The sequence below is a fragment of the Phyllobates terribilis genome, unplaced genomic scaffold (assembly GCF_046119375.1).
Source record: "Phyllobates terribilis strain yellow unplaced genomic scaffold, ASM4611937v1 Scaffold_9__5_contigs__length_417890890, whole genome shotgun sequence".
Taxonomy (NCBI): Eukaryota; Metazoa; Chordata; class Amphibia; order Anura; family Dendrobatidae; genus Phyllobates; species Phyllobates terribilis.
In genome coordinates, this window is record NW_027362769.1 from 304,500,703 (window position 1) to 304,525,491 (window position 24,789).

Sequence of the window (24,789 nt, forward strand, 5' to 3'; positions counted from 1 at the left end):
ATTAAAAATGCACTTGATCTGCACATGACTATATCAAAGTTTTCTCAAATAGCAAAAAGCATAAAAACAATGCAGCTTTATTTAAAACATGACTTAGCAAACAGACACCCTCCATATGAACATATGACACCCTCCATGCTGTTCAGTTCACCTTATAGTCATTACACATTATGTTAGGACTTCTTCACACATGAGGGATAGCGGTATTGTTTCTTTTTTACCCTCATTTTCAAAAAACTGCTGTACTTTTTCCAGTTTTATAATGCCAAAGAGGTGCATCCACGTCACAGATTGTATTCTGTAATCCGCCAGCACCTCTTACCAGAAGACATTATATTAAACGTTTTAGGATTGGATTGCTCTATACTAAAAGACACTTTTACTGTTGTAGACAAGTCTGCCTGTCACACCTTTTCTTTTTTTAATGTTAAATAATTGATTTAACGATAAATTAAGTGTTAAATCCATGGCCCCGATTCATCAAAGCAATAATGTGTAAATCACTTTCAAAAGTCGCAACATTTTTAGACAATGCATTTTTGTGCAGACATCTTGCGACTTTTGGTGTTTTCATACCAGCCTTGTCAGCACCGCCAAATTGGGCATAGCCTGGGTGGCACGGAGGGGTGACGCCATAGCTCCACTAATTCATGTTGAGCTGTGGTGTTCCCTCCGCCTGAAATCTTACTCCAGTCCCTGATTGGAGTAAGGGTTCATGTAGACATCTGTGCAAATGGGTCCGCAATGCACAGACTTGGCCGCAGCTCTCTCGATCCTAGAATCACAGCTTGATATATGTCTATGAGGCGGTCACGCGTGGTTGGAAAAGCTATGGCCAGTCTGTGCATTAGCAGTCTGCTGACACTCTGGCACATAAACACAGCCACCAACTTCTTCAATAACTCTTCATGGTGATTAATAATCAAGAGAGGCTCAAATGAAACGGGTTCAGGAGCCGTCACACTAATCTAATTTGCAGATAATACGTGTTGTGCTTTACACCTATTACAGAGTCTCTGACAGGGTAGGACTTCAGCACTGCATATATACTAAATGTACATTAATATCATACTTGGAGTCTCCATCAGGATCTTCAGCAATGTCCCCAGTGTTATTTAAGGCATAGCAGCTTCTTGGATTACCTAGAAGAAGTCTTCAATTAGTCTTTGGAAAATACAAGAACAAATCTGACTTTATGGGAAGTAAATGCTAATGCTAGGAGACGTACGATAACATAGCATGTCATTGCATCATATAAATGTCTTATTAGAAAAACGGTGAGCAGCCTAATACACCAGGGGAGCTAGCAAAAGGCATATCCTCCATCCGCTAATATAGGGGATGTGCCATCAGAAAATTACCTAGTATTTAACCCCTTTCATTACAGTCAGATTTTGAAGACTTGTGTCCTTTCCCCATGCATTTTTTTTTATGTATTTTATGTGGACTCGGGACCAGCTTACCTGCATTTCATACACACTGGTCACGACACTGTTTAATTGCTTACTAGTGATCAGCAATTAGCCAGTCAATCAGTGACCCCTTCACAGGTACACATAAAACCAGTACCGAGGTCAGTGTGCATGGTCAGTGTGCTACAAAGCTTCTCTTATACTTTGCAATGTTAAACATGGATGACACACAGATGTCATCCGTGTGCTGTATGTGTTTTTCAAGGACCCATAATTATTGTATGGAAGATGTGGTGGAGCTTCTTGCCCATTACATTGGACCTTGGTAGATCTAGCTGATGTTTAGATTCACTGTTGATCTATCCTCTATTTTAGTATGCACATTGCATTAAAGTATGTAACGTCAAGGCTTCATGTTCCTCCTAAGTCTCTGTGCAAGTGGCTCCAGGGTTAGCCCAGATCCTCGCCACGTACTTCCGGGGCACATACCAGGTGCTTCCGCTATGTGCGTTGACAGGTGACGGACGCTGCCCGCGCCGACGATGCCTGGCGTCCGGCGCATGCACCGCTCGGCGCTGATCACTTCCGGACTTCCGGTCACGTGGCCTACGATGCGGTCACGTGACCTGTTACCAACCTTTAAAAAGGTCCTGATCTTTTACCCATCTATGCCTCTTGAGAAAGCCCTCTATCCAGGGGCGAAACGCGCGTCGAGGCTCCAATTAGGGCCACCTGGTATCTCTGTCTCTCCTGGTCCTTGGCCTGTCTCTTACTTTTATCTATTATTGCGTTTGGTAAGCGACATCTGATATTTACATTGACACTGCATATTTACCCGTACACTTGTATGGAGCGGTGCATTTGCATGGTGTGTCTTATATCCTTTTGTGCTTGCCCCCTTTTCCTCTTTTTTCCTGAGGAAATTTTTCTCAAAGTATATATATGCTGTATTCATATGACTATGTGCTGCATTTTGTAATCTATTACTACTTCATGTCGCCACCTGTCGTGGCCCTTTTTATATTTGATATCTAATAAAGCTATACTGTTTTTATGCCCATATGTACTCTGTTTCTCCTATTATTATATTAGCCCAGATGTGGCAGTTTTGCGTTAGGGATCTGCAACTCAAATCTGCAGTGAATTACAGTATGTGTGTGAATAAAGCTTTAAAACCCTCCTCCTTAGATGTATTAGAAAAACTAGCATGCTGCAGATTCTCAAATTAGCAGGATACCGGTTCTTTTGTGGTGAAATCTGCAATATTTCCTCATTGACTGCCAAGGGCAGAAATACATGGTGGCACAGTGCGAGAGGTATATACCGTATGGGAATAAAAGGGCCAGAAATAAGAGGAAACCAATATGGTTGAACAAGAACGTAAAAGGGGCGTTAAATAGCAAAAAAGAGGCATTCAAGAGATTAAAACAGGAAAACAGTAAGGAGGCACTAATGTGTTACAAGGAAAAAACGAGAACCTGTAAAAAACAAATAAAAATAGCGAAGGAGGAAACAGAGAGACGTATTGCTAGGGAAAGTAGATCAAATCCCAAACTGTTCTTTACGTATATAAATAGTAAAAGGATTAAATCGGATAATATTGGACCGATAAAAAGTGAGGAAGGCAAAATCATAGAGAAAGATGAGGATAAAGCTAATCTATTAAATATTTTTTTTTCGACAACTTTCACAAAGGAAATCGAACTAACAGGAGAAATGAGAAGTGACAAGCTTAATCCTCCACTAAGTATGACAAATCTAACCCAAGCTGGGGTACAGAAACGCCTCAGTAACATTAAAATAAACAAATCACCAGGACCTGATGGCATACACCCACGGGTACTAAGGGAACTAAGTAATGTGATAGACAGACCGTTATATCTTATATTTAAGGACTCTGTTGAGACTGGGTCTGTGCCACTTGATTGGCGACAGGCGAATGTAGTGCCAATATTCAAAAAGGGAGCAAAAAGTGACGCCGGAAACTATCGGCCGGTGAGTCTGACGTCCGTTGTGGGCAAAATTTTTGAAAGCTTCATTAAAGAGGCAATTACGGAGCATCTTGATGCTAATAATCTTTTAATCCCGAACCAACATGGATTCATGAGGAATCGCTCCTGCCAAACAAACCTGATTGACTTCTACGAGGAGGTTAGCTCTCGAGTAGATCAGGGGGAACCAGTGGATGTCGTGTATCTCGACTTCTCAAAAGCGTTCGATAGCGTGCCACATAATAGGTTGGTATACAAAATGAGAATGATGGGGCTGGGGGAAAATGTCTGCAAGTGGGTAGCTAACTGGCTAAAGGATAGAAGGCAGAGGGTGGTTATAAATGGAATATACTCAGATTGGGTAAGCGTCACTAGTGGGGTACCACAGGGGTCTGTACTAGGCCCAATGTTATTTAATATCTTTATTAACGACATAGTCAATGGGATAAATAGTAAAATATCAATATTTGCAGATGACACAAAGTTATGTAAAACAATTAATACAAAAGAGGACAGTGCAGACCTACAGAGGGACTTGGATAAGCTGGGTAGGTGGAGCATTAAATGGCAAATGAGGTTTAATGAGGAGAAATGTAAGGTCATACATATGGGAAGGAAAAATGGAAGTCACCAGTACTCACTGAATGGGAAATCATTGGGGAATTCAGAGATGGAGAAGGACTTGGGCATCTTGATTGATAGCAAACTAAATTGGAGTGCCCAAAGTCAGGCCGCTGCTGTAAGGGCAAACAGGGTAATGGGATGTATCAGAAGAGGTATAGCTGCAAAGGAGGAGAACATTGTTCTTCCACTGTACAAAGCTCTGGTCAGACCACACTTGGAATACTGTGCTCAGTTATGGGCCCCAATATATAGAAAGGATATAAATGAGCTTGAAAAGGTACAAAAGAGGGCAACAAAATTAATAAAGGGAATGGAGGGACTGCAATACCCAGAGAGGTTGGCAAAACTAGGACTATTCAGCCTGGAAAAGAGAAGGTTGAGGGGGGACATAATAAATGTGTACAAATATGTTAGGGGACAGTATAGAGATCTTGCCCGGGATTTGTTCAAAAGGAGGAATATTACGGTAACAAGAGGGCATTCACTAAGACTGGAAGAGAAAAGGTTTCAGCACCAGCATAGGAAGGGGTTCTTTACGGTAAGAGCAGTGAGAATATGGAATTCACTGAGTGAGGAGACGGTAATGTCGGATTCACTACACCAGTTCAAGCGGGGACTGGATGCATTTCTAGATACCAGGCAGATTTCAGCATATACTTAAAAATAAAATAAAATAGTAGGTTGATACAGGGATTTATTCTGACTGCTGGTTTCAGCGTCGGGAGGGAATTTTTCCTCAGGTGAAGATTGGCTAAATTATTTGGGGTTTTTGCCCTCCTCTGGATCAACTTTAGCAATTACAGAACTAACAGGTCGAACTTGATGGACGCAAGTCTTTATTTGGCTTTACAAACTATGTTACTATGTTACAGTCCGTAGCAAAAATACACATACGTAAAATACATACAGATTCGGCCGTGCAATTGATGAGGATTTGCAGCAAGATCCATGGCAGGAAAATTAATTTTTATCTGATCCCTTGCAGCCTATGAACACCTTTAACGTGCAGAAAATTATTTTATATTTCTGTGACTATTTCTAGTTAATAAAATTGCACCGTTTCAGTCTACAATCTTCATTCATTTGACAACACCTTGATATGCAGTTTTCAACCTGATCCAAGTTTCAGATATTTAATTTGTGGGACTGATCCTGACAGTAATACAGGCTGGATGTGAGGTCTGTGTCTCCCTTCCAGTAATACAGGCTGGATGTGAGGTCTGCGTCTCCCTTCCAGTAATACAGGCTGGATGTGAGGTCTGCGTCTCCCTTCCAGTAATACAGGCTGGATGTGAGGTCTGCTGCGTCTCCCTTCCAGTAATACAGGCTGGATGTGAGGTCTGCGTCTCCCTTCCAGTAATACAGGCTGGATATGAGGTCTGCGTCTCCCTTCCAGTAATACAGGCTGGATGTGAGGTCTGGGTCTCCTTCCCAGTAATATAGGCTGGATGTGAGGTCTGCGTCTCCTTCCCAGTAATATAGGCTTGATGTGAGGTCTGTGTCTCCCTCCCAGTAATATAGGCTGGAAGTGAGGTATGCGTCTTCTTCCCAATAGTATAGGCTAGATATGAGGTCTGCGTGTCCATCCCAGTAATATAGGCTAGATGTGTGGTCTGTGGGTCAATCCCAGGAACATAGGCTGGATAAGAGGTCTGTGTGTATCAAGGGTGCTACTGTCTTCATTAGCTCATATCAGCACAGTTTCTATCCTGAACTTATTTCCTCTTCATGTGCGTTCTCTACCTTCCCCGATATTGTACATGCTTTCTCCCCTTCCTAGGCTGTAGAGACCTGTTTACATTCCCCCCTCCTGCTGCTTTCTCTAGCATGGAAAGAAGGGAGGTTGGAACAGAAAGAGTAAGAACCAAGAGTAGGAGAACTGATAGATTTGTAATATTTTTGCAGAGCACTCAGCTGAATACAGGGCTTACATCTACATGGCTGCAGCAGTGAAATTATTCTGTATGGAGGACTATGTGGTGTCCATTATTCTGTATGGAGGACTATGTGATGTCCATTATTCTGTATGGAGGACTATGTGGTGTCCATTATTCTGTATGGAGGACTATGTGGTGTCCATTATTCTGTATGGAGGACTATGTGATGTCCATTATTCTGTATGGAGGACTATGTGGTGTCCATTATTCTGTATGGAGGACTATGTGGTGTCCATTATTCTGTATGGAGGACTATGTGGTGTCCATTATTCTGTATGGAGGACTATGTGGTGTCCATTATTCTGTATGGAGGACTATGTGGTGTCCATTATTCTGTATGGAGGACTATGTGGTGTCCATTATTCTGTATGGAGGACTATGTGGTGTCCATTATTCTGTATGGAGGACTATGTGGTGTCCAATATTCTGTATGGAGGACTATGTGGTGTCCATTATTCTGTATGGAGGACTATGTGGTGTCCATTATTCTGTATGGAGGACTATGTGGTGTCCATTATTCTGTATGGAGGACTATGTGGTGTCCATTATTCTGTATGGAGGACTATGTGGGACCCATTATTCTGTATGGAGGACTATGGGGGGCCCATTATTCTGTATGGAGGACTGTGCAGGGCCCATTATTCTGTATGGAGGACTGTGCAGGGCCCATTATTCTGTATGGAGGACTGTGCAGGGCCCATTATTCTGTATGGAGGACTGTGCAGGGCCCATTATTCTGTATGGAGGACTGTGCAGGGCCCATTATTCTGTATGGAGGACTGTGCAGGGCCCATTATTCTGTATGGAGGACTGTGCAGGGCCCATTATTCTGTATGGAGGACTATGGGGGGCCCATTATTCTGTATGGAGGGCTGTTAATAGATATCAAGGTTGGCCCACAACTTTGTCCAAGTTTTTTTTTTATTTTGGCCCTCTCCGCACGTGAGTTTAACATCCCTGTTGTAGATCCTCTGTACTCACTTGTCTGTAAGGACTGTGTCTCTGGAGCTCTCTGGAAAGGATAGCGAAAGAGCAGCTTATTTCCCCGGCTCCCGGAGCTCACCAGGATGACACTTATAGGGCTGGTGTTCTCACCCATCGTCTCTGAATCCTGCAAGGTAGGAACAATCATCAGTGCACGGTAACCAGAGATCACAGCAGAAATGTCGCACAGAAGGGTAACGCTGAGTGCACCGTGGGGAGCGGAGGGCGCAGGCCTTGCGCACCGCGGGGAGCGGAGGGTGCAGGCCTTGCGCACCGCAGGGAGCGGAGGGTGCAGGCCTTGCACACCGCGGGGAGCAGAGGGTGCAGGCCTTGCGCACCGCGGGGAGCGAAGGGTGCAGGCCTTGCGCACCGCGGGGAGTGGAAGGTGCAGGCCTTGCGCACCGCGGGGAGCGAAGGGTGCAGGCCTTGCGCACCGCAGGGAGCGGAGGGTGCAGGCCTTGCACACCGCGGGGAGCAGAGGGTGCAGGCCTTGCGCACCGCGGGGAGCAGAGGGTGCAGGCCTTGCGCACCGCGGGGAGCGAAGGGTGCAGGCCTTGCGCACCGCGGGGAACGGAAGGTGCAGGCCTTGCGCACCGCGGGGAGCGGAGGGTGCAGGCCTTGCGCACCGCGGGGAGCGGATTTATCCTGATGGCTCATGCACAAAGCGGGATACGGCTGCTCCTAGCAACCAGGGGGAACACGCTGACACCTGATTAGTCGCTATGGACAATACCATACGGAGTATGTCTGTAGACCAGCTGACCGACGGTTTCCTATGACACCCACTAGCAGTGACTGCGGGTCTATACGTTTCCACGTATATGTATTTTATTTGCATTATCTGATTACTCAGATCCCAAAGTGGCCATGTATAGAGTCAACTGTGCGGGAAGCCCCAGCACTGGCCTCACTACCAGCAGAAAACACGTGTACAACCTAAACACAGGCATGGAGGCAATGTCCTCTCCTGCTGCTGCAGTGTGGGGTGTACTGCACTCTGGTGTCGGTACCGACCAGCCCCCGCCCACACCGCACCGCTTACACTGACCGGCGGCACACGGCGAGCACCGGGCTCGGGAACCACAGGGAAGCCTCACAAAACACACATTGTAGCCACGCCTACCTCTCCACTTTCCAGCCAATCACAGCTCTCCACACAGAATGGCTCAAATTTGATAGAAGAGGTGCGATTGGCTCACTCTGCTGCCAATCAGTGTCCTCTCTCCCTTGTAGTGAGCGCTAGAGGGAAAGTTGTAGGTCTGCTTCAGATTGTATCCAGTGCACGATGGACTCCAAGAACATGGTTATTTTCTTAAATCTTCAAATATTACTATTCTATTATGATGATATTATTTTTCAATTGGAAAATGAGGCCACAAAACAATTTTTGTTCAGAGATGCCCAAGATGATGTGGCCGAGCCAAGGGGGTTTAGTCTTAAGTTCAAAAATGGGTAAAACTGCAAAGTGCATGTTTAGACAAGCACGTTTGTAATGTAGCCCTTTATTAAATTTCCTCTCAGTTATCAAGAACAGAGGGGCTTCTCATTTAATATGATAGTAATAATAACTCCTCTCCAGACTAGGCACTGTCCAATGACAAGGCCGCAGAGAAGACTTCAAGAAAAACTCATCAGAACCCTTCAGGAAATGAAAAACTCCTACAAACTCTCCAAAAAGAAGCATTTCTTTTAGGTGATTCATATGGGAAGACTCTTGATTTTTGAACTCCTCAAAAGACTTGGTGTGAACATGAACATAGCCATGAAGAGTTTTGAAAGAGGTTTTTTTTCCTGAAGAGTTTTTTGCAGCCTCTTGGCTTCGCCTGAAAAAGTGCAGCTAAATCGCCTCAAAATGTATGCGCAATGCACAGCAATGTCAAAACCACATCACTGTGCACATTTTCTGGCTTAAACTTAAAGGGCCAACTGCAGACTTATGTACACGCACTGTGGGGATTCACTGGTTTCTGAGCCAAGACGAGAGGGTATGTATGCGTTATACATACTCACGGCCAATGGGTGCGGCCTCGCTCTCCATACACTTGGTCCAATGCAAGTGTATGGAGCAAGGCCGCGCCCATTGGCCTGGAGTATGTCTAACTTATACATACACTCTGGTCCTGGCTCAGAAACCAGCGACTCCACGTAGAGCACAGTGCCTGTGCTGGGGGGATTCATGAGTTTGCAATCACACAGAGTGACTGCAGACTTAGCAGTTTGGACCGGACAACCCATTTAACTGCTTCAGTGTTGGGAATCCTGGAGCAGTTAAAACAAGTAATGTGCTCATTCTGATGGCTTTTGCCTTCTTAATAGGTGATATAGTAAAAAAGCCGCTGGTGGTAGAGCCGCTGCAGAAATGTCAGCCAGACCACCGGCGGAGCCATATCAGGCTTTTTCCTGGAGCTTCTTTGTGAGCGAAAACTCGCATGGCTGTGCTGGCGTACAAAACACAGCCTTTGATTGGACAGTGCCTAGTTTGAAGAGGTTTCTTTCAGGATCTTCTTCAAGGAAGCAATGTACACTTTATTTTTTACCCCAGTATTTCAAAACTTTTTTAGAAATAAAAAGCTCAAAAAACTAATTTTTCATTCTCATTTTTAAGAAGGACTTTGTAGAGGGTAATTAATAAGAAAACCTCAGTTTTAACATACCCAAAGCTATGTGCATACTGAGTATTTTTCCTGAGATTTTGGAGCAGAAACTGAGCATAAACTCTCCTAAATGTCACTCAAAATCTTGGGAGTTTCTGCTCAATTTTCCCTCCAAATACTCAGTAAAAAGACTCAGTGTGCAGTTACCCTTAGGGTATGTGCACACGTCTTTTTTAGAAAAAACGCTGTGGAACTGCCAAAAGCAATGAACATAGTGCACAGCAAATCAATAACCACTTTCCTGTGCACGTGTTCCAACTTACACTATTGACCACTTCAGAGTTCGGAAACAATTAAGCAGTTAAAAGAGTGACATGTTCAATATTTGGGCAGCTATAGTGTCAAATATAGAGAAAGGACAGTCGGTAAAAAACAACAGCGAAGCTGCTTCAGGAAAAGGACTGCCGGCATTTTCTTACAGCAATGGCGGGTGCGACGGCAAGCAGAGATATCGTGGGAACATACCCCAATGAGTTTTTTGTTTTTTTTCCCCCTGTAGAGGGTCTAAAAGGGAAGAAAGTGCATGCCACTACTTTGAAGCGGATCCTGAAGAAAACCTCTCCAAATTAGGCACTGTCCAATCCAAAGGCTGCAAAAAACACTCTTCAGGAAAGAAAACGTTTCCAAGATTTTTCAAAGCAAGTTAAGGAAAAGGAAACTTCTCCAAATGCTCCACAAAATAAGGAGAGTTTTTTTAAACAATTTCTGCTTGATATCTCAGTGTGAACATAGCCTTATAGCGCTATGTCAGCTTTCTAGTAACGTTTCCAATCATCCCCTTAGTATAGGTGTTGCAGCAATTAGTTCAAAAACTAAGTTTAATTCAGGAAACATAATATTTAAATTACTTTGACTAATTGGAGAGGCAGCTGCTTATCCAGGAAGAGTAGGGAACTTGTCAATTTAGAATACGCTATTAACCTGGAAATGTGGGGTTAATCTGCATGTGCAGTATAGTGAGCGATGCAGTGAACGATGAATGTAGCCACTCTTTGCACATAACCATGACTGAAAGCCAGCAGCTCCTGGGAGGAATAAAGTGCATTTTCTCCTGATAGCTGCAAGTTCAGTGCAGCGGCCAGACAGCATGGTAACACTATTTACCTGCAGATTCATCCTATATCTGTGCATGAGACATGCTGTGCTTCTAGGAGAAGACTTACATAATACCACATGTAATAAAGCATGCCAAACATTTTCATTCAGAATGAATCATGCACAAAATCCATTATACCTCTCTGGATTTCCTGTTACAGCATGGCCATATAATAGTCTACATGCCCCCACAGAAATAGATCACGTTCAACTGACCGCTATCTCCTCCAACTCACCCATAGGCTAAGTTCACACAAGCGTATAAAAAAAAGTAATTTGATTTTCATCCAGAAAAATAAGACGTGTTAGAGGGGTTATTCACTTCTCGGACAACCCCTTCTGAGTACCTATGTTTCCTCCCGGGAATATAATGACACTTATACCTACTGTGCCGGCACCATTCCAGTGGTGTCGGCACAGGCACTCCTCGGTGTCCCTGTGTCCAATCAGGGCTGTCTTCATTCTCCTCTCTTTCAGACAAATAAAGACACTCCTCTGGATGTCAATTAAGTCCGTAAGAGAGGAGAGTGACATAAGAATGTCACGTGATCCCAGGAGACCAAGTGCCAACACCGCTGGAACGGCGCCGGCACAGGAGATGAGTACAAGTGTTATTAATTTATTGGGGGGAAACAGGGATTCAGAAGGGGTTGACTGAGTAGTGGACAACCCCTTTAAATTTTACAAGACCAAATACAGTTTCCTTTCTTAATTTCTTCCCGACATTGTACGTACCTGTACGTCCTATTTTGCAGATAGCTCCCGCAAATGGATATACCAATTAGAGAAGAGTGGATCAATTCGCGGGACTCTGGTCCATCTTCTAGGTCAGTGGTACCTGGTGGCCGGAGAGGAGACCGCGAATCTCTTACCTTCCGGGCATCCCAGGCGTGGCATTTGATTTGTCAAGGCTGGCTGGAAGTCATTTGCACAGATAATGCCAAACCAGCCCTGGCTAATCTAAAGCAACGCCAAGGACACTGGATGCTAAGAGATTTGCCGACTCCCGCATAGCCAGCAAGTGACACTGACCTGGATTGTGGAACTGAGAGCTCGGCTTAACAGACAGCTGAGCTTCTATAACAGCTTGGGCTGGTGCCAGCACCACCCCTGGCTCTTTAACCCTCCAAATGCCACTACAATCAATAGGGATTGTGGCATTTAGAAGGTTGTAAGAGGGAATATCGCAGTGACCAGTGATCAGACAAATAAAAGAAAGAGTCCCATAGAGTGACTCAGTAAAAAAGCAAGAAAAAGTATCAAAAAAATGTAAAAAAAATCCCACAAAATAAAGAATGAAAAAATTGTGAGAAAATATTACGGCAATATACAGGTATATGCATATTTATGTAAACATAAACAAGAAAAGTACACATATTTGGAAATGCTGCATCCTTATTGACCCTGTCTATAAAAGTGTCACAATATTTCATCCCTACAGTGAGCACTGCAAAAAAATGAGTAAAAAACATGACAAAAACTGTTTCTTCATTATAGTGGCAAACAAAAGTGGAATAAAACTCGATCAAAAAGTCGTATGGAAATAAAAATGGTATCGCTGAAAACTGCATCTTGTCCCGCTAAAAAAAAACTAATCCAGAATCATCTCGTCAGTGGAAAAATATAAAAGTTATAGGTCTCAGACTATTGTTTTTCTATAAAATTGTTTGTATTGTGTAAAAGCAGCAAAACATAAGAAAAACTATATAATTGTTTTATCGCTGGAATCTTATTGACGCAAAGAATAAAGCTATCTTATCACTTTTACAACACGGTGAACTGTGTAAAAGAAAAAAAAAAATCCTCAATTGCTGTTGTTGTTCATTCTGCTTCTCAAAAATCCGAATAGAAGGCGATCAAAAAATGTTATGTTGTCGAAAATTATTCCAATAAAAACTTCAACTTATCCCGCAAAAAAAAGCCGTCACATAACTCTGTCGGCAGAAAAATGTAAAAATTATAGCTCTTAAAATATGGTGTTGCAAACAAACAAAAACAAAACCTTTTTTTAGTTTTTGACAGAAGCAAAGCCTTAAAATTCTGAAGAAAAAAGCCATATTATTAGCATAAAAAAAACTATTCTTGAACTGCTGCTGATTTGTTCATTCTGCCTCCTAAACATGACAATACAGCTTGGTTCATATTTAGGATGCACTCAGACTGCCGTATAAATTGAACCGAGATCGGACCACAATGCTTGGATTGGCTGCGGCTCTCACGACCGCCAAAAGCCAGTCCGTGCATTGTGTTCTGATATCAGTCCGATTTGTACGGCAGTCTGACTGTGCCCTTATCCTGCACTCTGCGCTGAGCATTGGAGTTTATGTGTAATCTCTGAAATATGTGGCTCAGACTGAACCCCTGAGGATCAATTCACTATAGTGAGGCAAATGATCCAGCAGTGTCCAGCTTTTTAGTCATTCGCAAAAGCGCGGTCGACCACAATTTTGTGCACTTTTAAAAAGATGCACAGCTCTGAATAAAGGCCAAAGTAACTCTGTTGCCTCATTATAGTGAACGGGTCATCTGCATTACGTATTTCAGAGTTGTAAATGGAAACCTGATGTAAGTTCTCAGCGTAGAGCACAGTATAAATGTGATCCAACATGTTCTGTGTCCCAAAATGCCACTAATAAAACCTTCAATTCAACCCAAAAAAACCCAAATCCCTACGCAGGGCCATCATCTGTTATCAGAAATATAGGTGATTCCCACGTTAGCACAAAGACTCTGGAAAATTGACATGACTCATCCCCAAAAAGAAATCCAGCAAATTCAGTGCTTCGAATCCAAATATCCCCCTCCTGCTGAGCCCCTCAGTGTGTCTAAGCCACAGTAAGCGACCACATGTTTGGCATTACTGTAGCGAGGAGACCCCACTTAATTTACGTGTCTTCAGTAGCACGAGCTGGGTACAATGTATGGGCAGTACGGTGTATCGGCACTACAATGTACGGGCACTACAGTGTGTCAGCACTACAATGTACGGGCACTACAATGACATATTTGCAATTTTCACTCAGCAACAGCCAATCTTTAATTGTATTTCGAAAACACACATGAAGTCAAAATCCTCACTACACCTTTAGATGAATTTCCAGAAGGGTGTAATTTCCATAATGAGGTCACTTGGGGGGGGGGGGGGTGAAGAGGGGTTGCTGTTCTGTCTCCTAGGAGCTTTGCAAACTATTCTAGGAAAATATGCTCTTCAAAAGTCAAATTGCAATTTTTCCCTCCCGAGCTCTACTCTGTGGCCAAACAGTACTGTAGAGCCACATATGGGGTATTGCCACGATCAGGAGACATTGTGTAACAAATTATGAGGCTATTTTCACCTTGTGAGAATGTAAAATTTGGGGACAAAACAGCATTTTTTGGTGCAAATTTAATTATTTTTTTGTCACCGCCCAATGGTATAAAATTCTGTGGCACACCTGTGGTGTCAATATGATCACTGCCCCCTTAGATACATTCATTGAAAGGTGTAGTTTGTAAAATGGGGTCACTTATGGGGGTCTACTTTACTGGCACCTTAGGTGCTCTGCCAATGTGACATGGCCCCCGAAACTATTCCTGCAAAATATGCACTCCAATATGGCCCTTCTTCCCTTCCGAGCTTTGCACTGTGCCTAAAAAGTAGTTTCTGGCCACATATAGGGTATTGGTAAAGTATTTGTGTAACTAATTTTATGATCTATTTTCTCCTATTAGCCATTTTAAAAATTAAAATCTTGAGGCTAAAACAACATTTTAGTTGAAAAAAGGTAATTTTTCATTTCCACAGCCCAATGGTATACAATTTCATGAATCACTTGTGGGGTTAACATGCTCATTGATTCCCTAAATTAATGAATTTCTTGAGAGGTTTAGATTCCAAAATGGGGTGACTTTGGGGGAAAGTTCTGCTGTTTTGTCACCTCAGAGTTTCTCCTAATTTGACATGAAATTGCTCTCCAAAATTCAAATGGCGCTCCTTCCCTTCCAACTCCTTTCGTTTGCTCAATAGTTTGTGACCACATATGTGATATTGGCATACTCAAGAGAGTGTATAACACATCATGGGGTCCAATTTTTTCTGTCACCCTTGTGAAAATTTGGGACTAAAGTAACATTTTCATGGAAAAAAGCATAATAATTCTCAATATTATAAAATTCAGTGAAGCATACCCCTAGGTGAATTCCTTGAGGGTTATAGTTTCATTTTTGGGGGTGTTTCTGCTGTTTTGGCACCTTGGGGCTCTGCAAATGTGACATTGTGTCTGCAATCTATTCCAGACAAATTTACACTACAAAAATCAAATAGCACTCTTTCCCTTTCGAGCCCTGCTATGCGCCCATACAGTAGTTTCTGATCACATATGGGGTATCATCATACTCAGGAGAAACTGCACAACAAATTGTGTTATCCATTTTCTACTTTTACCCTTGTGAAAGTGAAACATTGGGGGCTAAAGCAACATTTTAGTAAAAAAAAAAAGTTATTTTTTGTTTCTTTCTTCCAATTTGCATTAATTCCTGTGAAGCATCTAAAAGATTCATAGTCTTACTAAATATGGTTTAGAATACGTTGAGGGGTGCAGATTATAAAATGGGGTCTTTTTTCAGATTTACTGATGTATAGGTCTTCAAAGTCACTTCAAATGTGAAGTGGTCCCTAAAAGGTTGTCAATTTCATTGGAAAAAATGAAAAATTGCTGCAAAACTTTTAACCCTTCTACTGTAACATCCTTGCAAAAAACGTTATTTAAAAAATGATGCTGATGTAAAGCTAAATGTTATTTATGAACTATTAAACTGTGCTCTAAAACTCTGTTTTAAGGGCATGAAAATTAAAATTTCGACAAATGCGCAGATTTCAAATTTAATGTCAAATTTCTGATATTTTCATAAATAAACACAAATCATATTGAGCTAAATTTATTACTGTCACGAAGTACAATATGCCACGAAAATAAGAATCTCAGAATCAACAGAATAAGTTGAAGCGTTCCAGAGTTATTACCACATAAAGCGACCCCATCATGTCATGCCATGACAAAGGGTTAATGAATTGCAGTGTATCCATAAAATATCCTTAAAAATCTAAAGATATACGATTGATCCGAATAGGTTCTGATTATTTTTTGCAAACCCGCTGACTTGAATAGGCGAGTCTCATCTGAAATAAGTAGGACTAGTGCACGCTGCGCTTTTTTTTTTTTCACGTGGTCCATGGAAAAAAATGATCGTCTGAACAGCCCTATTCAAAAATATTGGTCCAAGTGCTGTCAGTTTTTTTTCACAGACAGGACTCGGACCAAAAATACAGTTGTGTGAACGTGGCCATACAGAGAAATACTTAGTTCTGCCAAGAGCTCGTGTGTTCTTTATGAGAAAGTCACTTCTACTCCTCTACTAGTGGTTTCTTTCCAAAAGGATCAGCCATTGGAAATCCAACAGATTGTATCTTTCTTTCTCACATAACATTGGGAAAGAGTCAGGAGACACCTATACACATTAGACAGTCAGGCAATATTGGCGGGTTTGGCCAACTTTAATATTATGAGTATGGGGTCAAGTAAGACTCCGTATTTCAGATGTATATGCTTGTTCATTGGGTGATCGGAAAGTTTATGCTGATGTAAAAATAATTGTTATTGACAGCCCATATCCCCATGTTAATTTTTTATGGGGTCATAACGATCAAATTTTGTTGGTCCATGTGAACAGGCCAGTAAGTGAGCACAAAACATAGAGTTGATTAGCTGTTGTTAACACCCTGAAATCCTCCGGTCTAAAAGGCAAGGTAAGGCCAGTTTATTTCTCTCCTTTTTTCCAATTCTCTGTGCTAAAATATTATTAGATACTAATCTTAGACATTTAAATTACCCCTTAAAATGTTTTACAACATTTTGCATAAAATATGTTTAGCACCGGATGTCTCAATATATAGCTGCAAAACCCATAACATAGCGTTAATGTAGGTTTGTGAGCGCACCTTATATTAGCTGCTGTTTGTCTTATGAGCAGTAATATGGCAATTGGAGATGACATGTCATCATGTTGTGGAGTCTGGATCACTAGCACACCCAGTAATGATTATTTTAAGAACATTTGATAAGCAGATGTTAATAAATTGGGTGGAGACGTTTAGTGACCAGTGGTGGCACAAGGGACCTGCCCATACATATTTAAACCCCAAGAAACTCGAATTTCAGTAACATTCAAACATCAGTGTTTTATATTGACCGCACCCAGGGATCCAGGAACGATGCCTTTCAACGCTAAAGAGAGGGAGTTCATTGCGTGTCTGTGGGGGAAAGCTTCTGGCCAGGTTGAAGCTCTGGGGGCTGAAACCTTAAACAGGTGGGCTTTTTGATTCTTCTTGTTTTCCAAGTGCCTTAAAAATACAGAGCATACATACACACAATAGCATAGTCAAGTAAAAGGTGTTTTTTTCTGCATACATCTAGATAGACATATAAATATATATGCAGAAAAACATACAGTAACGCTATAGTCATTTTGAAATAGTTGATTATTATTGAAGCAGCTCATTCTTTTAGATAAAGGGGCAATTTGCTATTTTATACATATAATGACTTATACCATAGTGCGTATAAGGGGAGAATCAGACGGCCATATAACTCGGATGGCGATCTCAACGCAATGCTCAGACAGGCCGGTGGATCTCCAGACAGCAGTGTGCCAGCATGTATTTCTATGCAGCTGTCATGCTCGGGTCAGGAGAGCCAACGGCCAGTCCAAGCATTGTGTTGCAATCCTTGTCCGAGTTATACAGCAGTCTGACTCTCCCCTAAAAGACAACATTAACACTTTATTCATATATGGTCCATGCCCAAGCGTGACCTAATCTACTTGCTTGATGTTTGGTAGCTAGTTTAGGTCAGGAGATCCACGCTTGGGCTGGGTATAGTGATCGATTATGGACCTTATATTAATGGGTGAGTCCAGCTTGGTAATTAGGGCTTACTTACCAGACTTTTGTTGTCATCCGGTTGAGTTTTAAGGACATAAGTCTTTTTTTTTAACTGTTCTATGTATCTACTTACAATAGAACAAGTCAATGTAAATGCCACATTTGTTGGTAATATCATGGTTGGGTTATTGTCTGCCATGTGTGATCAAGCCCCTATTTACTGTAAGAATCAGATTCTGGGCTAGTTACTATCAGACTGCTATTGTATTTAATGATGTGCGATGGGAACACGTAGAATTGTATTATATTTTAGTATTTTTTGTAATTGCCAAGTTTTATGTAAGCTTCTACTAACTTAGAAATAAAGTTTATATACTTAAATATAAATATATTATAAATATAATATAAATAGTAATATTATTAACATTAATATATTAGTTTATATACTTAAATATTAATATACTTAGTTAAAAAAAAATCACGTTATCCTCAACTAAAGGATAGTTGAGAAATTGCTGGGGGATACAACTGCTAAGACCCCCAGCGATCCTGAGATAGGGGCTCTGCAGCCCTGTCCTGATTGGAATGGAGGTGGCATGCTTGGCCTCCATTCCATTCATTGTCTATGCGACTCTGAGTACAGCGCTCAGCTATTTCTGGCAGTCCCATAGACAATCAGTGGAGTGGAGGGTGAGCATGTGCACCTCAATTCCATTCAGGGCACAGCTGCAGAGCCCCAATCTCGGGATTGCTGGGGATGATAGTGGTTGGATCCCCAGTGGTCAGAAGTTATCCTCTGTTCGTTGGATAAGAAATAACTTGATTTTTTGGGAGCACCCCATTAATATAGGTTTGCTTTTTACAGGTGACACTATATAAAGTGATTTTTCTACTATTCATCATTAGCAAAACAACTCTTTTTGTATTTTACAGGCTTTTCAAGAGTTGCCCCTCAACTAAGACATACTTTAGCAAGTTCAACCTGGAAGCTGGATCTGCTGATCTGAAGACACAGGGAAGCAAGATCCTTAATGCCATTGGTTTAGCTAGCCATCACCTGGATGACTTGGATCATGCCCTCGACCACCTGAGTGACCTGCATGCCTTCCATCTGAGAGTGGATCCCGGAAACTTTGACGTGAGATATTATTTTACTGATTTCCAGGGTGAAAAGCTACTTTTGTACAAAGCTGAGATCACATGTACCTAATGTGTTTAGTGCTGGGGAAAAGAGGATGCTACTAAATCTCATTGGCCGGTCTTCACAATGGCAAGAATCACTACTCCATCCGGGTGGGGTGCACTTGTGCATGTGTGTCCATCAGCCTGCAGCACATTAGGTAGATGTTTTGAGGTGAGGGTGTCATAAAAAAATATGTAAAAGCAATATAAAGACCTACCAGAATTTTGAAAACATGTTTTCTATTGAAAAATTTCTGATCTTATCCCTCATGCATGACCAATAGTATAGTCTATTAATATCAAATTAAAGGGGTGCGTATCTCTGCCAATCAGCTGACTAACAGGGACCACCAAGCGCAATAGGGTCTTATCCAATGGACAAAATTGATTGGGTGAGGGGTATGATAACTGCACACATTGGGGTTGTATAAACCACAACTGAGGAATCAACGATTGACAACTGCTGCAGTACCCTCATGTTGGGAGATCCTGCCATGTGAAACAAGTAGTAGGAGGATAAGAGTAGTGATCTGAGGCGCTGAAGTTATAATCAAGAAATCCAGAAAACGTTGTACAGGGTTGGCCATGCAGTTCATTCTCAATGCGTTTCAAAGTTGGACCAACTTTTTCATCAGGAGAACCAGAGTGGTTCATGGATGAAGAAGAAGTTGGTCCAACTTCGAAACACCCTGAGAATAAACTGCATGGTCAACCCTGTACAGCGTATTCTGGATTTCTTGAGTATAACATCAGCAGCATAGATCTCTACTCTTATCCTCCTACTACTTGAATCACCTGATTGAAGGGGTTGCAACACTGGAGTGAGCTCTTCATCCCTTTCATTACTTATGGTGCATAGCTCTGTACTATTAGTGATTGCGTGCCTTATATCTCAGCCTCAGTCTTGTATGTAATTTATGTGTCATCTAATTATTTATACACCATCACATGTGACTTATTGAGAGGTATATATCATACTTGCATATATAGTATATGAAGTTGTACTATTCTTAATGGTGTATTCTCAGAAATAGAGGGTTTTTTTATTTCTAAATATTAATTTTAATATTGTGCAATCTCTTTTAGCTCCTTTGTCACAACGTCCTGGTGGTCCTGGCCATTCATTTCCCCGGTGACTTCACTCCAGCTGCCCATGCTGCATTTGATAAGTTCCTGGCGGCCGTCTCCGTTACTCTGTGCTCTAAGTACAGATGAACAAGAGGGTCAATATCAGTCTAAGAAATACTTCATTGCAAAGTGGAAAGGCTCTGATGTTACAATAAAAATCTGAATTACATCAAAAATCTAAGTTTATTAGTGTGTGTAAAGATCCGAGGTTGTGGGTTGTAAGTAATCACCTAGGCAGGTTAACGATTCAACAATATTTTATTGATCACAGCCATGGTAATAAGCAATTCCAGGTAAATGGCCAAAAAACAGTTCTCTCAGTCCTCAAATTCCCAATCTGGGTTTAGTAGTTCCACTGGCTTTGTATAAGGCCATACTCACTGTCTCCCAACTTTTGGTTGGCCCACAGATTTCGTATCTCCAGCCAGTATAGTCTGTAGCCACAGTCCATGATCCTCTAGACGGCAGATAAAATGATGAAAGCACAGGTATCCAGTAGCAGCAGTCCTTTTAAGAGAGTGTAACTCCAAACGACATAATCTATAATCCAACATGTTCATCCATTCATCCTTCCAAGTCCACGGTCTCTATCCTCTTCCTTCAATCCTTCCACACCACTCTCTAAAACATGTCTCCACTTTCTTCTACTGGGTTCAGTCCCCTCCCAGGTCAGAAGTGATCACATCATCCCCCTTAAACATTCACTGTTCGCTAAAACAATGAAGAATATTCTAGAAGCCTTCATCTGAGACTGCATGTAAGACCCCCTGTGGGGACGGCTCCACTGTGTCTACAATCTACACACACATAACGAGATTATTGGCTATTGGAACAATGGTTAAATACTCCTGAGATACAGATTAGTGGAATGCTGGACATTATACAAGTGAATCTAGTGCACATACTGACAAGTTAGCAGAACTATATAAAACTTAACAAGTAAATCACTAATAAAACACAATAATAATATTAACAAAAATGGTGGTCCGTTGCTGGAAAAGTATCATAGTCTTTAGAAAGTGGGCAGCTCCTCACAGTGTGTTTTTTTTTTAAATGTAAGGCTATGTGCCCACGTTGCATTTATGAAGCAGAAAATTTCTGCTTCATTTCTGCAAGTCCTCTCCCGGAAAAACGCATGCGGAATTCCGCACGCGTTTATCGCGCATTTTTCGCGCGTTTATCACGCGTTTTCCACATGCGGAATTGCCTTGCGTTTTTTATGCATTGGACAAAGGCAATTCTGCTTGCGGAAACGCAAAATTAAATGACATGCTGCGGATTTTTGAACGCAGCATAAACGCTGCGGAAAAATCCGCAGCATGTGCATAGAACTTGCGGAATCCCATTGGGGACCATGGGGTGCGGGTTACCAAGCGTTTTACAAGCGTTTCCGCTGCGGAAATTCCGCATCAAAAACGCTTGAAAAACGCTACGTGGGCACACAGCCTAAATATTTGTGCTAAAATTCCATGTAGGATTTAATGGGAATATTTTGCAAAAAGTGAGTGCTGACGGCTTTTACCATGTTCACTATACAGTAAAGCCGACCTGGCAATTTGATTCTTCAGGTCAGTACGAGTATGCAGATACAAAACATATATAGGTCTTGTTTTTTTATTTAAGTGGAGAAAAAAAATTTGGACATTTGTAAAAAAAAAAAAATAATAATAATAATTTTGCTTGTGTTGCCATTTTCCAAGACCCATAAAGTTTTCTATTTTTTTGTTTTTTGGGATATAGGGTTGGGTGAGATCTTACATTTTGAGCTGATGTTTTTAATTGTACCATTTTGGGGTACATATAATGTTTTGATCGCCTCTTAATTCACTTTATTGTAATGTTGTGGCGGTCACAAAAACGTAATTCTGGCGTTTTGATTTTTTTCTCATTCCGCTATTTACCAGTCAAATTCTTTTATTTTATATTTTGATAGATCAGACTTTTATGAACACAGCGATACCAAATATGTGTTGTTTTTTTATTGTTTTATTTTTAATAAGGCAAGAGGGGGGTGATTTGAACTTTTGTATTTTTTAAACTTTTTTTTCCCTTTTTTTACTGTATTTAATAGTAGCTTTAGGGGACTTAAACCTATGATCGTCTGATTGCTTGTACTATACATAGCAGTGCATTAGCACTGCTATGTATAGAGAAAATTACAATCTCCCATGAACGCTAGCTAAACCCTGTCTTTCACAGAATAATTGTCATAACAATCATAAAGGTCTTCAGCAGACCTCCGGCAATCATGGCAACCCATCGGCGCCACACGATCACATCATGGGCGCACCAATGGGTAGGTGCAATGACGAGACTCCCTGCCTGTTCATGGCACAAGCCACTGTCAGAGATTGACAGCGGCATATAACAAGTTAACTGCTGCGGGCGGAGCTCGGCTCCACTTGTGGCTGGAACAGGAAGATGATGGCTGAATAATTCAGTCATCAGTAGGGAAAGAGCCCTCATCAAAGTCAGGGACCCAACATATGATGTAAATGTACAGTACGTCATATGTCATGAAAGGGTTAAAGGGGTTGTCTTGTACCTCTCAATTTTTTTTTAGAGGTGAGCAGTGCGGGTAACGTTACGGCCCCACATAGCAACATGCCAAAACGAGTGCACGACACGTGTCGGTTGTTCATGCATCTTGGGAGGTATCTGGAGGAGTAATATAATTGGCACAGACAATCCATTTAACAAGTCAACATGATCCATCTGCAGAAAGCTGTTTTGAGGTTCTTGGCGCTCCAGTCCATGTAGACATGCCAACTGCGGATGTTAAATGACTGCCGATCAGCTATTAGGCTGTTACACAATCCGATCAGCAGTCGTTCAACTGACGAGTATTATATGCACAAAGGACATCCTCACTTGTAGCGGCACAGGATGTAGTGCACATTAATGCTCCTATCACCTGACAAAAGAGCGTTTGCTTATTTGTCGGGTTATTGGCAGCAATACTTACACAAGCCGATATTCTTCAAACAAACGTTCTAATGAAAACTCGTCCATGATTATCTGCTCATCTAAATAGGCCTTAAATCAAGTTGCAAGGCTTGTTAAATGGGCCATGTATTAACCACGAGAGTCACAGCACCGCCATTTCATGTCCTAATAGATCTACATGTGGATGTAAAATTGCAGTCCATCATAATCGTGGGTCTGCCACTGTCTGTCCCTGATTACTCGCTGTGGCTATCACTGACGCAGCCTTTGGGAATAAACAGTGTCAGTGTGTGCAGTGTCCTACCAACAGTGCCATGTAAGGAGTGTGACAGCAGGAGATCTCTCTCTCTGTCACTCCATCTCCTCACATCCAATGGGTTGCTATCGAAACCAGACGCCTACGATATGTCATTGATCAAAGAGGCACAATTTATTAGCATATATGAAAAAGATCGCCGAAACGCGCGTCGGGGCGCGTTCTTACCCATTGCACAGCTGGGGACTCCCTGTTGGGGACGTGGGCTCTTTTCACCCTGCTCTTTTGTGGTGAGTCAATATATTTATGCATTATAGGGACCATTGTTCTTATCTATACCTCCCTTTTCTCAGTATTAGGGTATCCTTATATAGATAGCGAATGATGCTAAAGTTTCCCTGTACGCTATACCTCATCAATTGTTACTCCTTATATATGTTGTTTGCTCTATACTGTATATTTTACTCATGACTCACCTAAGTCTACCTTGACTATACATATTATCGATTACTTTATACTGCCCACCCCCTTCTCGGTACTCCCCAGCCGCTGTCACTTTTTCACCTTACGCCCTTGTCACTGCAATTTTAATATATCTTTTACATTTGGTATTTTGTACTTAAATAAAATTATATCTATTGTTTGCCATAATACTCAAGCGTCCTCCTATTTTTACATATATTCACACAATGTGTTTTTTTTTTTTGAGGTGGGTGAAAACAACAAAGTTTTCAAGCGAAAGTGGCTTCAGGAATTGCCAGCATTTTATTTTTTGGCATGTGTTTTTTTTAACCTTTATTTTAGCGTTTCTGGGTGATTTTCTGATGTTTTTCGACATTAAGCAATGAAGAAAACATTCGTTTTTTTTGTGGCGAAAATACTTACAAAATGCACAAAAAAAATCTGGGTGTTTTTTTTAGCCTTTTCATTGACTTCTATAGTGTAGTCTGGAGCATCTTCCTAGCAAAAAAATGCCAGAAGAACGGTCCGGTCACGCGGTTTAACTGCTTGGCGGCTTTGAAAACCAGAAGCAGTTAAAAGACGTTCAGAAGGCTGAAGATATGGACAGCATGTCTTTTTACATAGAAATGAATAAAAATATCGTTTCAAGTGTTTTCTAAGCGCTGTGCCAGACTTTGCAGAGCAGAGCCAAAACAAGGGCCGGCACATTAGTATCAGTGTGATGTGTAGGTGCACATACATCTCCTGAGGCCATTAACAGACAGATATAAACTAGAACTAAAATAATGCTTGGAAACAGTGCAGTAAGTAAATAAATAGGAACACATGGAAAAAACGTACTTACTTGACTTTTTTTAACCCCTTAGTGACCACCAGACGTCTTTTTACTGACCTGCGATATAAGAGACTAGTATTCCCCGACCGGTGACAATCCTGTAACTGTCACCTGTACACTATAGCTGACAACTTGCTGCATCAGCCACGATCAGTGTTGGCACCGACCATGGATGTTTAACCCATTAAGATTCTGCTGTAAATAGTGACTACAGAATCTAAGTAGTTAACATAGTGTGGGGTCTTCCTCTTTAACCTCATCGGCACCCTGAGATCTTGATTGTGTGGTCCTGATGTCTGTCTTGGCAGGTAACGGCCAAATAACGGCCTTGGAGTCTGTCGGTTATAGCGACCTGTTCAGAAGT

General features: G+C 41.7%; 2 protein-coding genes across 5 annotated transcripts in view; one reads left to right on the forward strand and one right to left on the reverse strand.

Moving 5' to 3' along the window:
* The window catches only part of NPRL3 (NPR3 like, GATOR1 complex subunit), a 77,719-nt gene extending 69,635 nt beyond the window's left edge, over positions 1-8,084 (reverse strand). For 3 of the 4 annotated variants that reach the window (XM_073647929.1, XM_073647930.1, XM_073647928.1), the window contains exons 1-3: positions 7,997-8,084; positions 6,946-7,075; positions 1,073-1,142 (exon numbers count right to left, since the gene is read on the reverse strand). In XM_073647929.1, the coding sequence (XP_073504030.1) occupies positions 1,073-1,142; positions 6,946-7,063 (188 nt within the window). In that variant the 5' untranslated portion in view covers positions 7,064-7,075; positions 7,997-8,084. Of the gene's footprint in view, positions 1-1,072; positions 1,143-6,945; positions 7,078-7,996 lie in introns of those variants that run through there. The other variant, XM_073647931.1, reaches the window with a different exon arrangement.
* Positions 8,085-16,856: 8,772 nt separating this feature from the next.
* LOC141162146 (hemoglobin subunit alpha-B-like) lies at positions 16,857-20,102 on the forward strand. Its single transcript, XM_073647934.1, has 3 exons — positions 16,857-17,042; positions 18,550-18,754; positions 19,885-20,102. The coding sequence occupies exons 1-3, from the start codon at positions 16,948-16,950 to the stop codon at positions 20,011-20,013; spliced, it is 429 nt and encodes a 142-aa protein (XP_073504035.1). The 5' UTR covers positions 16,857-16,947; the 3' UTR covers positions 20,014-20,102.
* Positions 20,103-24,789: the final 4,687 nt, after the last annotated feature.

What these genes read in the sequence shown, in the direction of transcription:
- LOC141162146 (XM_073647934.1), top strand. Translation starts at nt 16,948, where the DNA reads ATGCCTTTCAACGCTAAAGAGAGGGAGTTCATTGCGTGTCTGTGGGGG. An exon ending in GGGGCTGAAACCTTAAACAG is followed by an intron (nt 17,043 to 18,549) that starts GTGGGCTTTTTG and finishes TGTATTTTACAG; the next exon opens with GCTTTTCAAGAGTTGCCCCT. An exon ending in TGGATCCCGGAAACTTTGAC is followed by an intron (nt 18,755 to 19,884) that starts GTGAGATATTAT and finishes AATCTCTTTTAG; the next exon opens with CTCCTTTGTCACAACGTCCT.